Source organism: Pantherophis guttatus, chromosome 6 (genome assembly GCF_059756535.1).
Source record: "Pantherophis guttatus breed Tessera chromosome 6, ASM5975653v1, whole genome shotgun sequence".
In the NCBI taxonomy this organism is placed as follows: domain Eukaryota; kingdom Metazoa; phylum Chordata; class Lepidosauria; order Squamata; family Colubridae; genus Pantherophis; species Pantherophis guttatus.
The window spans coordinates 93,818,626-93,832,339 of record NC_142068.1 but is presented as its reverse complement, the minus strand read 5'-3'; the positions used below and the strand labels follow the sequence as shown (position 1 = coordinate 93,832,339).

The 13,714-nt window shown below is 45.1% G+C and overlaps 1 protein-coding gene across 2 annotated transcripts in view; it reads left to right on the top strand.

Moving 5' to 3' along the window:
• Window positions 1–13,714, top strand: part of VCL (vinculin) — a 106,340-nt gene that overhangs the window by 24,285 nt on the left and 68,341 nt on the right. For both annotated transcript variants that reach the window (XM_034435401.3, XM_034435399.3), the window contains exon 2: window positions 5,287–5,357. In XM_034435401.3, coding sequence (XP_034291292.1) covers window positions 5,287–5,357 — 71 coding nt within the window. The remainder of the gene's footprint in view (window positions 1–5,286; window positions 5,358–13,714) is intronic.

Sequence of the window (13,714 nt, the reverse complement as noted above, 5' to 3'; positions counted from 1 at the left end):
GCAGTCCTGTTGTTAAGCAAGGACTACCTGAAATCTGATTCTGGAAAATTTTGCCTAGAAACTGGTAACTCAGGTCCAGATCTAGCATCTCCTGGGAAGATGGAGAAACAACAGCTGAATTACACACAGTCACTCATGCCTTCGTCACTGCCCGCCTGGACTACTGCAACGCTCTCTACATGGGGCTCCCCTTGAGGAGCACCCAGAGGCTCCAACTGGCGCAGAGTGCGGCTGCGCGGGTGGTTATGGGAGCAACATGGCGCTCCCATGTGACACCTCTCCTGCACGAGCTGCACTGGTTCCCGGTGGTCTTCCGAGTGCGCTTCAAGGTTTTGGTAACCACTTTTAGAGCGCTCCATGGCTTAGGACCTGGTTATTTATGGGACTGCCTACTACCACAAACAGCCTCCCACCGGCCAGTACGCTCTCATAGAGAGGGGCTCCTCAGGGTGCCGTCAGCCAAACAATGTCGACTGGCGGCCCCCAGGGGGAGGGCCTTCTCTGTGGGGGCACCCAGTATCTGGAACGAGCTCCCCCCAGAGATACGGAGGATCCTGGATCTGCGCACTTTCCGCCGTGCTCTTAAGACCCTCCTATTCCAGCAAGCCGGCCTGGCCTAATTTTCTCCCCTGTTTTAAAATTCTTTTAAATCAAAATTTTAATCTGTTTTTAAATTATTGGGATTTTTAATTGTCTCGGGCTAAATTATTGAATCTGGTTTTAATTATGTTTCTAACTTTTGTATCTATGTATTTTATTTTGTGCCTGTTCACCGCCCTGAGTCCTTCAGGAGTAGGGCGGTATATAAATTTAATTAAAAAAAAAACAGCTGAATTAAAATTTTGGAGAACTGTTTCTGGTCAGCTTTATGAAGCCTGGGCTAGGAAGACCCGCGGCATTAAACTGAAGAAAGAAACTTCCTTCTAGGCTGTTTCCCTTTGCTCTAAAACCAGCCTGTTCTGTGAAGATGGGTAATTTACTTCAGACAAAATTAAGCTAAAGTATGAACGACTGAATTCTTAACCCTCCTTTTATTGTCATCTTTGTGGTCCTTATCATCCTTCTTTAAACCCTAGTTCGTTCACAGGTCTGTATACAGGTATTTCTCGATGTAAGGTCCGGCCTCGCCTCCTTATTCAAGAAAGTAAAGACTCTCGAAACTTGGCATTTCAAAAAGAAACTCTTATTGAACAGGAGTGATAGCAGGACGAAATCAAAGCAGGCTCTGAGATCCCTCGGGCAATACAGTTAGAATAATTGGGATTAGAAACCCCTCCCAACAGTCTAGTGTGGATTCAGCCAATCGGCAGGTGCGAAGATGTTATTGTACCGGCTGCTCTGAGAAAGTGATAAGAGAACTTTCTCAGGGTCATCCTCTGCCAGCTTTCCAGTTCCCTCCCCTTACATTCCCCAAAAAGTGAAAAAATGCCAGGGTGCTTAGGCGCCAGGCTAAAGGTTATAAATCAGTGGGCTACAGGATATAGGATACCTAGGAGAGAAAGCAATAAAGTATAAATGAAATCAGGACCCCCCCCCCTTCCCTGAAGAATGGCAGATTTACGGATCTGACACACAACTTGCAGCCATTCATTTAGTGACCATGTTCTGATCTGGCTCCAAAACATGACAAACCCTCTTTAGTTACCTAATTGTTCCCTTTATTAAGAGCACCAGTAGCTCCGGCAAAACGTCTCTCTCACACAGCTAAGAAGTCTGTCCAGCAGGGAGATGAATAGTTGTCTGCCACACCTATTCAACTCTGTTCCCTGCCTTTTATCCCCAGAGTTAGGGTGGGGTTTTGCTAGCAGCGGTGGCTGTTCCGTACCAAGGATCGGCTCATAGATTTCCACTGCTCTCCTCTCCGCTTCCTTCTGTGCATCTGTGTGTCAGGCACTGGACCCAGCTGTTCCTCCTCCTCTTCCTCATCAGCCACCTCCAGACCTGGTGGCTGTTGACTCTCCATCTGAGGGCTGATGGATGGCCCAGGCTCCGCCTCTGTCTCTCTCTCTCTGTCTCTCTGCCAGCTCCATTCGCTCTTCCCCCTCAGAGCTCTCAGGTTGCCTTGATGCTGACCCTGACTCCCACGCCTCCTCCTCCTCCTCCTCCTCTGATTCAGCTGTTGGAGGGGCCGGTGACCAACAGGCCACAACAGTTACAATGGCAGTGAAAAAAAGTGACTTGGGACCATTTTTCACACAACCATTGCAGCATCCTCATGGGGCACATAATCAAAATTCAGACGCTTGGCAACTGGCTCGTATTTATGATGGTTGCAGTGTCCCGGGTCACGTGATCCCCTTTTGGGACCTCCTGACAAGCAAAATCAATGGGGAAGCCAGATTCACTTAACCACCGTGTTTCTCGCTTAAACAACGGCGGCAAGGAAGTTCATAAAACAGAGCAAAACTCACTTAACAACGGTCTTGCTTAGCAATGGAAATTTTGGGGTCATGATGTTGCAAACTGAAGATTTACTGCACGAGTCAAAAAGAGGGCTGTGAAAATATCTACAGACCCCTCGCATCCTGGACATAAACTGTTTCAACTCCTACCCTCAAAATGACACTATAGAGCATTGCACACCAGAACAACTAGACACAAGAACAGTTTTTCCCCCATGCCATCACTCTGCTAAATAAATAATTCCCTCAACACTCTCAAGCTTTTTTTTTTTTTTAATTGATTTATATGCCGCCCTTCTCCGGAGACTCAGGTTGTCTTACAATGCGTTAAGCAATAGCCTTCATACTTTTGTATATTCACTAAGTCTGCACTACTATTAATCTTCTCATCGTTCCTATCACCCATCTCCTCCCACTTATGACTGTATGACTGTAACCTTGTTGCTGGTATCCTTAAGATTTATATTGACTGTTTCCCTATGACTATCATTAAGTGTTGTACCTTATGATTCTTGATGAATGTATCTTGTCTTTTTATGTACACTGAGAGCATATGCACCAAGACAAATTCATACTTGGCCATCACACTTGGCCAATAAAGAATTCTATTCTATTCTATTCTACTACTGTAAATGAAATGATAAGGGAATATCCATAAAGTTCTGAGAGTGGAAGAAGTCTAGGGAATTTTGTTTTCTTCCATTCCAAGTTTCATTTCAGTGAGTTTCTCAGCAAGCGATCGATGGGATTCCTTGAAAGGCAGAGTCTTACCTAAGGGTGATTTCTGAATCAGAAGTTATAGAGCAGGTAGGGGAAGCTGCAGAATACTTCATGGAGTAGCAGGTTTCCTTTATCTGTAACTTCTGAATTGATCCAAATTCAGCAGCAAGGGAATACACTTAGTAGTCATCATTTGGAATACCAGAAATATATAGAAAGCATACAACCACGAAAATTGAAGTTGCATGTTGTTGTTAGTTGCGAAGTTGTGTCCGACCCATCACGACCCAATGGACAACATTCATCCAGGTCTTCCTGTCCTCTACCATCCTCTGGAGTCCATTTAAGCTCACGTCGACTGCTTCAGTGACTCCATCCAGTCACCTCGTTCTCTGTTATCCCATTCTTCTTTTGCCCTCAATCATTCCCAGCATTAGGCTGTTCTCCAGTGAGTCCTTCCTTCTCATTAGGTGGCCAAAGTATTTTGAGTTTCCTCTTCAGGATCTGGCCTTCTAAAGAGCAGTCAAGGTTGATCTCCTCTCGGACTGACCAGTTTGATCACCTTGCGTCCAAGGAACTTGCAGGAGTCTTCTCCAGCAGGAATACACTTAGTAGTAACCATTTGGAATGCCAGAAATATATAAAAAGCATACAACCACGAAAATTGAAGTTGCTAGGCAGCAGTAATTTAAAATAATCCATAGTTTTCAGTACTTTATTCGGACAATCATTCAATTACACAGAATCTAATCATATAAAATCTTGTGGATGATATGATGGTCTGGTTTCGATTTTGTGATGTACTTGTGATGTACTCAGTCCTTAGCTGAGAGTTTGTCTCCGAGATAGAAATTGCTAATTGCATTACTGAGGTAGAAGGTCAGTCATTTTCTGTTCTAAGATTTAGATATGGCTCATAATTGCAACTTGGAGGATAAATTTATTCAGATGCTTTCCTGTAGTTGCAGTTTCCATAATTATGGAAACATATTTTGTATCTGTAAAGTTGTTGATCGATGCGATTGAGAAGACATTGTGGTTTCTCATTACATACACACGTAGAAGCTATTAGGAATATGAGTTATAATATAACCCTTTGCGTATTATCTTCCTTAACCAAATATTGTAGGTTACAAGTAGTAAGCTACAAGTAGTATTGTAGTTTACAAATGGTCCTGAACATACGACCACGGTGGACCCTGGAATTTCCATCATAAGTCATTGTGATCATAAATCATGTGACTGGACTCAATTTTATGACCAGTTTTACAAGGGTCATAAAACAAGTCATCATAATTGTCAAGTGAACCACATGGCCATTGAGCAAATCCATTCTCCCTAATGGGCAATTTTACTGGCAAAAAATGTTGGAAATCAGCAAAAACATCTCAAATAGCATCCTTGAGACCCCAGAACATTGCAACAGATTGTAAATGTGAGCTGGTTACCAATCACTCACGATGCAAGATGGGGCTGTGGCAGTAGCAACTTCGTGGATCAGTCATGAGTAACTTTTTAAGGGTCAGGTGTAACTTTGAACAGTTGTTAAACTGTTCACTGGTGGTTTACAGGACTTTCTTTAATAGCGTCCCCATAATCCTGTTTTTGGCTTGAATAGGGGTGCTTTAAAAACTGCTGTGAACTATGTTGGTTTGTTTGCCCAAACAAAAAGTGATAGTTGATTAATCATCATGGCTGCTGTTTGTACTTCCTTATTTATTTTTGGAGACGTTTTATTGTTTTAATGTATTTTTATATTTCTTGAATTGTTTGATAATTTTAGAATTGAAAGCTGCCCAGAGTCACTTGGTGGAGTTGGGTGGTAGAGATAATCAAAGAAAGAAAGAGAAAGAAAGAAAGAGGGAGGAGAAAGAAAGAAAGAAAGAAAGAAAGAAAGAAAGAAAGAAAGAAAGACAGAGGGAGAGAGAGAGACAGGGAGAGAGAGAGACAGAGACAGAGAGAGAGAGAGAGAGGAAGAGAGAGAGAAATATTTTTAATAATACGAGTAAGACAGCAGTTATGTTCCACCACTAGCCCGATTGTTTTTATTTGGCAGAATTCTGCGATACTATCTGAATCTTGGCAATTGGAAGAGCTATTTTCAAGTGTACTAAATGTGACTTGTGTTGATGGTAATGACAAAAACGCATCTTTTCTCATGCAGGTGGGAAAAGAAACCGTTCAGACAACCGAAGACCAGATTTTGAAGCGAGATATGCCACCAGCATTCATCAAGTAAGTAGAGTTAAGATTAATTTTAGTTTAGGACATATATAGACTTATATCCTAGGACAGTGATGTCTAACTTTTTTGCCATCGTGTGCCAAAAGCAGGGGAAGCCTGGGGGCTTCATGCGCTCGTGTGCCCACACCTATAATTCAATGCCCCCCCCCCACTTTTGGCACGCAACAGCAAAAAGGTTCCGGTGGGCCCAGTAGGACTACTTTTTGCTCTCCCCAGGCTCCAGAGGCTTTCTTGGAGCCTGGGGAGGGCAAAAACGGCCTCCCCCACCTCTCAGACGCCCTCCGGAGGAAAGAAACGGCCTGTTTCCTGAATTCCGGTGGGCCCAGAAGGCTGAAAATCAGCTGGCCAGTGCACACATGCACGCTGGAGCTGAGCTAGGGCAATGTTCACGTGCCCACAGATATGGCTCCGTGTGCTACAGGTGGCACACGTGCCAGAGGTTCACCATCACGGGCCTAGGAATAAGCTGCTTCAGACTCCCAGAAAAGTATTGCATGACTTTTGAGGGATGTCATTTGCCAGAGACGTGTCTCTTTCAATGCATGTCCACCCTTTAAGAGACAACCTCCTTGAGAATGAAGCTCTTCACTTTACAACTTTAGATAAATTGCCAGGTACTTGGTTAATTCAGAGTAGGGCATGGAGGATGGTCATTGCTGTCTGGAACCAATCAAACTTCCACCAGTCCAACCCATGGTTGCTCAGGTAAGAGCAGAGGAGATAGCATGGCTGGTGATCCTACTTCAGATTTCAGGACAAGAGTGGGGGATGCCCATGTGAAACCTGACACAGGTTCAGGACCAAGGAGAGGGATCTGGTAGCCAGGTTGAAGGGAAAGAACTTGTCTAATAGAGCAGTATGTTTCTCAACTTTCTCAACTTCAGGATGTGTGGACTTCAAACTCCCAGAATTCTCCAGTCAGCAAGCTAAAGTTGGCAAGGTTGAGAAAGACTGGTCTATAGGCAGTTATCAAAATCTTGTTTGGGTGGGAGAGTGTTTCTCTCTCAGGTTCTGCTTTTAAGTTTGCAAAAAGGCTGCGTCCTACCTCGTTCTGATGACGGGCGGCAGGGAAAGGAATGCAGGTGGAAAAAGAGAAGTTGTTGGGTAATATTTTGTGGAATATTCTAGGTCTTCAAACTTGGCAGCTTTAAGACTTGTGGACTTCAACCCCACAAGTCTTAAAGCTGCCAAGTTTGAAGACCTCTGTTCTAGATGAAACCAAAGTCCACTTCTTGGGGTCAAGTGTAGTGACATCTCCCTAGGATTTAGGAGAGAAGCAGTAGATTCAGAGTCCAGGGTCTCATTTACAGTGGACTTGTGATTTTATTCCATTTTTTACTGAGTGTTTTTAGGCCATAACTTTAACCTTTCATTCTTCTGTCCATTCACTGTTGGGCATTCTCTCTTTAAAGCGTCAGTTTCTTCTACGGATGAGATGGAGGAGGCAGTTGTAATATTTGATCCATTCTTTTTCCCTACCTTTGTCCTTGGCGTGACTCGGATTTCATTTCATGCTTGGAATTTAATGGCACCTGTAATTAACTTCATGCATCAGTTCTGATTATAATGTATTCCTCCTCTGAGATCTTGATGGTGCACTATTAATCACTTTCAGGATAATTCAGTTGCTATCATTGATAACACCAAATGCTATTTTTTTTTTTTGTTGAAAAGAATCATTGCTAACTGTTTTCTCTGTAGAACATGCTAATTTGGAATTAAGTCTTCCTGTCTGACTAAATTGCTGGATAGGCATAGATACATCATGATGTAGATGATGTATCTACATCATAGATACATCTGACTAAATTGCTGGATAGGCATAGATACATCAATTCCTAATTCAAGAGAAGAAATTAATGGCCTTCAGATGCAGATACATAGTTGGCTATATTTGGGATGCGAATGAACCAGATACACGAAACTACGTCAGGGTCTAATTTTGTGGTGTTTTATTTGCAAAAAAAAACCCCCACACCATAATCAGAATTCTCTGTTGACTACAATGCACCGTAATTAGATCCAAGATTCCACTTGAAGTTCAAAATTTATAGCTGAAAATGTGTGAGACTAATGTATGCTGAAATACTGTATTTACAAGGGATTTCATTTTTCCATTTGGGGCCAGGGTCTAAAAACTACTCCTGGCTTTAGATGATGGTGGTTCAACATCTTGAAGCCTCATTATGAGGCTGCGTTATCATAGTCTGGAGAAAGAGTGAGCTCTTCTGTCTGCTGGCTCTTGCCACTGGTCCAAGACATCCATCGAGATGTACCGTTTGATACGTCATTGTGACATTGCAGTGCATTGCGCCCTCCCTTTTATACACGAGCCTTGTTCTGATCTAGGCTTCCCAAGAGCAGGAAGCAGACTCCTCGTCCCGATAAAACCTCTTCTGTTTTGGTTAAAGGGAAATTCCTCTCCAGCAAACAGCCTTTCATGAGATTTCACAACTACAGACCTTTATCAGGCTTGGAGAGTTGCCAGGCCGATATCTTCCAAACGCCACACTGGAGCAGCAGCAATTACTTGGCAAGACGTCAGGAACAGATCTTCACCCTCACGAATTGAACTGATTGTCTCCTGCAAACTCCCCTCCCCTTTCGCTCCTCTCCTCTCCCCTTATGGGAGGGGCCATTCGCCGTCCTCCTGTGCCTTTATTCCTGAGTCGGCCCTGAGAGCTATTCCCTTCTCCTGGCAGCTCTGCGCATGCGCACATCGGGAATAGGCTCCAGCTGTTCTTCTGCCCCACTGATATCCGACTCCGAAGGCAGCTGATAACTATCGGACGGCCCTGACCCTATCTCTGCCTCCGACACAGAGCACTCATCAGAGCCTTCCCCAGACTCCAGGACTGGCCCATGTTCCTCCCCAACCTCCTCACTGTCTGTGTTGTGACCCCGACTCCCAAGCCTGTCCTAACAGAGGAAGAGGATTCAGAAGGTGATGGAGAGGAACTGACAAGGCCTCCCTCTCCAGGACCCTCCTTTCTGGCAATGCCTCAGGTTCCATCCGAAGGCCAGGAGGAACAGCCTGGGATGTGCCAGGAGGAAGGCATATTGGAGCACCAATTGATAGGGAGCAAGGAGGATGAATCCTGGCTTGATCCCAGGCAGCATCAGAGGGAGAAGCGTGCGCAGCAACGGAAGAGGCGTGGGAGGGCCAGAGATTGAGCTGAGTCATGGAGCCACGCCCCACCAGGAATAAAAGTGGGTGGGATTCCTCTTCAGGCTTTGTGACGGACAAAGTTAAACCCTGCAAGTCACATCGTGATCTCTGAAATTCGGCTTGGATATATTTTGGACTGAACATTGACTAAACTCTTGTCTCGTGGATAACAGGCCAGCCCAATGATGCCCTTGAAGTGATGTCCCGGTGCCGGGAGGCCGTGCGGGCCTGGATGGGGAGAAACAGACTCCGACTCAACCCTTCCAAGACCAAGTGGTTGTGGCTTCCTGCGTCCCGATATAGCCAGCTGGTGCCATCGCTGGTTATTGGGGGCGAATCACTGGCTCCCACGGAGAGGGCTCGCAACTTGAGCGTCCTCCTGGATGCACGGCTGTCTTTAGAAGAGCATATGACGGCCGTGGCCAGGGGGGCTTTTTATCAGGTCCGCCTGATAAGCCAGTTGCGTCCCTTTATGGATCGGGACTCCCTACATATGGTCACTCAGGCACTCGTCACTTCCCGCCTGGACTACTGCAATGCTCTCTACATGGGGCTCCCCTTGTGGTGCACCGGGAGGCTCCAGCTGGTCCAGAATGCGGCCGCACGGGGGATTATGGGAGCGACGGGGCGCTCCCATGTGACACCTCTCCTGCGCGAGCTGCACTGGCTCCCGGTGGTCTTCTGGGTGCACTTCAAGGTGTTGGTGACCACCTTTAAAGCGCTCCATGGAAACTAGAAATAATCCATGATTTCTGTGTTACTGGACTTTGCCTGCTTTATCGGACTGCATTTGGATTAATCCTTGTATTGTTGAAAACTCTGCCTGTTTTATCGGAATGCTGGCAGTCTAATCTTTGTTTTGTGTGAGTAAAGTCTGAATTGGCAGCTAGCCACTGGGTTGCTGCCAGCTTTATTTTCAAAGAATTTTGTCGTGTGGCTTATTAACTCCAGGCCGTCTGTGGGGGTGCGTGAGTGGAACGGGGACAGAACAAAACCTTCGTCTGCCAAGAATTCTAATCTGTTTACCTAATAAAATATTGGCAGGCGTGCTTGGTATTACGTTTGCCTGTGTGAGGAGGGGGGACAGAACAGTCTGAGTCTGCCACCAGCTCCTCTGGCCTCTGGCAGGCCACAACAAGCTGTGACATTGCATGCATATACACAAGAGGTGGAGCTGTCACCATGGTGACACAACCCAGATGTGGTTGTTGTTGTGGTGGGTGCTTTTGGCATTTCTGATGGACAAGAGTGGATGTGTCAAGGTAATAGCAATAGCACTTAGACTTATATATACCGCTTCACAGTGCTTTGCAGCCCTCTCTAAGCAGTTTATAGAGTCAGTCTATTGCCCTCAACAATCTGGCTCCTCATTTTACTGACCTCGGAAAGGTAGTAATGTAGATGAAGCGTATATTAATACAGATTGGCTTTGGCAAAACAGGTTTCGCGCATGTCTTGGAGACCCCTGCTCTATAGCCCAAGCAAATGTAATAGTTAAATGACATAACAAATTAACAGAATTGGAAGGGACCTTGCAGGTCATCTAGTCCAACCCCCTGCCTAAACATGCAGACTGGCAGGAATAACCAACCAAGGTCCATCAGTTTCTGAGGGTGGACCAATGTTAACAGGTCTGCAGTGGATTGATAGTGGCTGAAGTTCTGTATTTTAGAAAAAAAAAGGACTTAAAGAAAAAAATTGGAAAGGATACAGATGCTTCTGGCACAAATTGCTTTAAGGGGTATTTATAAGAACCTTGGCTCGTCTCTAAAATAAGCCAAGTGAATCTAATCTTTTGCTAAATTTGGCTTTTAAATATGATGTTGCTTTCTCATCTATGTTACAATTTAGCCTGCACATTGAGCACTCCGCTGTTAGTAAAAGGTCATCTGTCCAGAATATCTGTTTTTTTGTTTACTAAAATCCGTAGATTTATAATTGGGTTGGCCTTGGCTCTAACAAAATCTGGTTCTCGGCTTTATTCCTCTCTGAATTTTCTCTGGCATCGCAACGGTGCATCTGTTGCCTATCCAAATGCTCAGATTAGGGTGGCAGGGACTGGATTATGGTTGTTGGCTCATTGCCTGTGAAAATTAACTGTGAATAAATAGAGATTAATGATATCACAGGTATTATAAATAGAAGCAGGCAGATGATTTTTCATATTAGGTGGTTAGAATATTTTTTTCAAGCAAGCAGTTGTTGGCTTAAGATGACTAACAATCAAATGGACTACATGTTTTTGCTAAGTAACACACCTTTCTCTCTCCCCCTCCCTCTCCCCTCCCTCAATCCCTCTCCCCTCCCTCCCTCTTTCTCCCTCCCCCTCTCCCCTTCCTCTGCCTCCCTCTCTCTCTCTCACACACACACACACAAACACACACAGACACAAAATCCCAGCAATAACGAATTCCAAACTTCTATGAGTCAAACTGCTGACAATGTTCTGTGCGAAGATTCAACCCAAATAAGGCAAGAGATAAGTGTTCTTTCTAAAACAACAGGTGGGGAAAATGCTTTGAGAAACGTAATATTTTCAAACCTAAATGAAGCAGCAGATGATTTTGAAGGCATTGAAGCCAATTTGCAAGGAGTGCCTCTCATGCCTCAAATCTCAGTGCGACAATCAGAGCACTGAAGGTTGATCAAACCACTCTAAAGGTAATCCTCCATTTATTACCATATTTGGGACCAGAATCTCGGTTGTTAAGAGAAGCAACAACTAGATGAGACACCTGAGACTGCTTCGCTCAACAATTGCTATTCCGGCATCCCCAGTTGCAGTCGTTAAACAGTCTCCTGGGTGGTTAAGTGGGTGAAGCAAAGAGCTGCCTGATAGGTTTAGTAGTTCTTCTCTGTCCACAGAAAGGAACTCCTCTGAAAGGCTGCAGGAATTGAGCAACCTTCCTCCACCCTGTTGAAGGAGTTGGTCTTCCCTCCGTGAGTAGAAGAGAATTACTCAATTTCCCAGTTCCGTTCTGGCAACCCTTCGGATGAGTTCCTTCATGGGGCTGCAGAAACAAAGCTCAGATCTCCAGGGATCTTGGGCAGGCAGCCCTTGCACTGTTGAAGGAGTGCTTGTGATGTGTAGGGCGGGGAGTCTCAGCTGTGAGGCTGGTGGCAGCAGCTTGCAACCTTTCTGCTGGCTTCCCCATTGACTTTATGCGGAGAAGACTGCAGGTGGTGATCACATGATCACAGGGCACTTGGCAACTTGTTATAACCGCGAACAGGCTGCCAAGCATCTAGATCAGGGGTCGGCAACCTGAGGCTCTGGAGCCGCATGTGGCTCTTTCATCCCTCTGCTGTGACTCCCTGTCGCCGGTCGGCTCCACAATTGATAGGGCTTTCGGTTAGGACAGGTAGAGAAAAAAGGATGCCGCAGTGGAGACTGTATGGTGGGGGAACCGGACTTCCGGTCGGCAGAGGAAAAAGGATGCTGTGCTGGAAGGAGACTCTATGTTGGGGGAACCAGACTTCCAGTCGGCTCCAGAGTTGAACAGGGGGGCTTCTGATTAGGACTTTTGTGGCTCTGAGTTTTTAAGGTTGCCGACCCCTGACCTAGATAGCAATTGTGTGACCACAGGAGAGGGGGAAAGGGCACAATGTTTTACAACAGACAGAAATGCTATCTGAGGCTGTTGAAACGGTGGTTTATTTATTAGTTATTTATTTATTTTATTAAATTTCTATACCGCCCTTCTCCCGAAGGACTCAGGGCGGTGAACAGCCACAGGATAAAACACATAAATACAAAAATTTAAAATAAAATAAAAACGAATTAAATAATTTGGCTGAACAAATTTAAAATACCCCATAATTTAAAAACAAATTAAAATTTACATTTAAAAAGGGGAGAAGATTTAGGCCAGGCCAGCTTGATGAAATAAAAAAGTCTTAAGCGCGTGACGGAAGGTGCGCAGATCCGGGATCCTCCGTATCTCCGGGGGGAGCTCGTTCCGGATCGTAGGTGCCCCCACAGAGAAGGCTCTCCCCCTAGGGGCCGCCAGTCGACATTGTTTGGCCAACGGCACCCGGAGGAGCCCCTCTCTATGGGAGCGTACTGGCCGGTGGGAGGCTATTGGTGGTAGCAGGCGGTCCCGTAGGTAACAGGTCCTAAGCCATGGAGCACTTTAAAGGTGATAACCAGAACCTTGAAGCACACTCGGAAGACTAAATGAAGACTGCCTGTGGACTCAGTTTTAAAATTTTGAATTTACTTGTGGCAGATTTTTCTACTTCCTCCAGGCTAACCAATTTTTCTTGACTTTTACGTATTGGTAGAAAATTCCCAGGTTGGTTATTTGTATTTATTTACAGGAGCCTTCTTGGTTTGGTTTCAGAAATACTGTCCTTTCCACCCACCTACCCCTGACCTTGGAATCTGTTACAATAAATGATTTTCAGTAAAAATCCCACGATGCTGTTCAATAATGCAGTGGCTACATGATCACTCTTTGTATCTGTTGTTCTTTGACTTTTTTTAAAAAAAATGTTTCTAAAAGAACTTGGAAAGCTGCGTGCTACTAGATGAAATAAGGTAAAGGTAAAGGTTCTCCTCGCACATATGTGCTAGTTGTTCCCAACGTTAGGGGGCGGTACTCATCTCCGTTTCAAAGCCGAAGAGCCAGCACTGTCCGAAGATGTCTCCGTGGTCATGTGGCCGGCATGACTAAATGCCAAAGACGCACGGAACACTGTTACCTTCCCACCAAAGGTGGTCCCTATTTTTCAACTTGCATTTTTTACGTGTTTTCGAACTGCTAGGTTGGCAGAAGCTGGGACGAGTAACAGGAGCTCACCCCATTAAGCGGCACTAGGGATTCGAACCGCTGAATGCCGACCTCTCAATCGACAAGCTCAGTGTCTTAGCCACTGAGCCACCACGTCCCGCACTAGATGAAATACTGATGTTGTATTTCTGTCCTGTTTTGTTTTTTAGAAAGCATCTAAACCCAAATTGGGAATCAGAGTCGTTCTCGGATAGTAAAAATAGGACGGGGATTCCAGTCCAGCATTTTATTTAGAAGTTAGCCAGGACAAAATAACAAAAAAGCAACAGGAGGAGGGTGGGTGGTTGGGTGAGCAGGCAGGCCTCTTCGAAAACATAAGGTCATTATGAAATGTGTGTTATATGTTTTGCCTGTTTCTTAAAAACAGGTATTTGTGAGAATGTTTG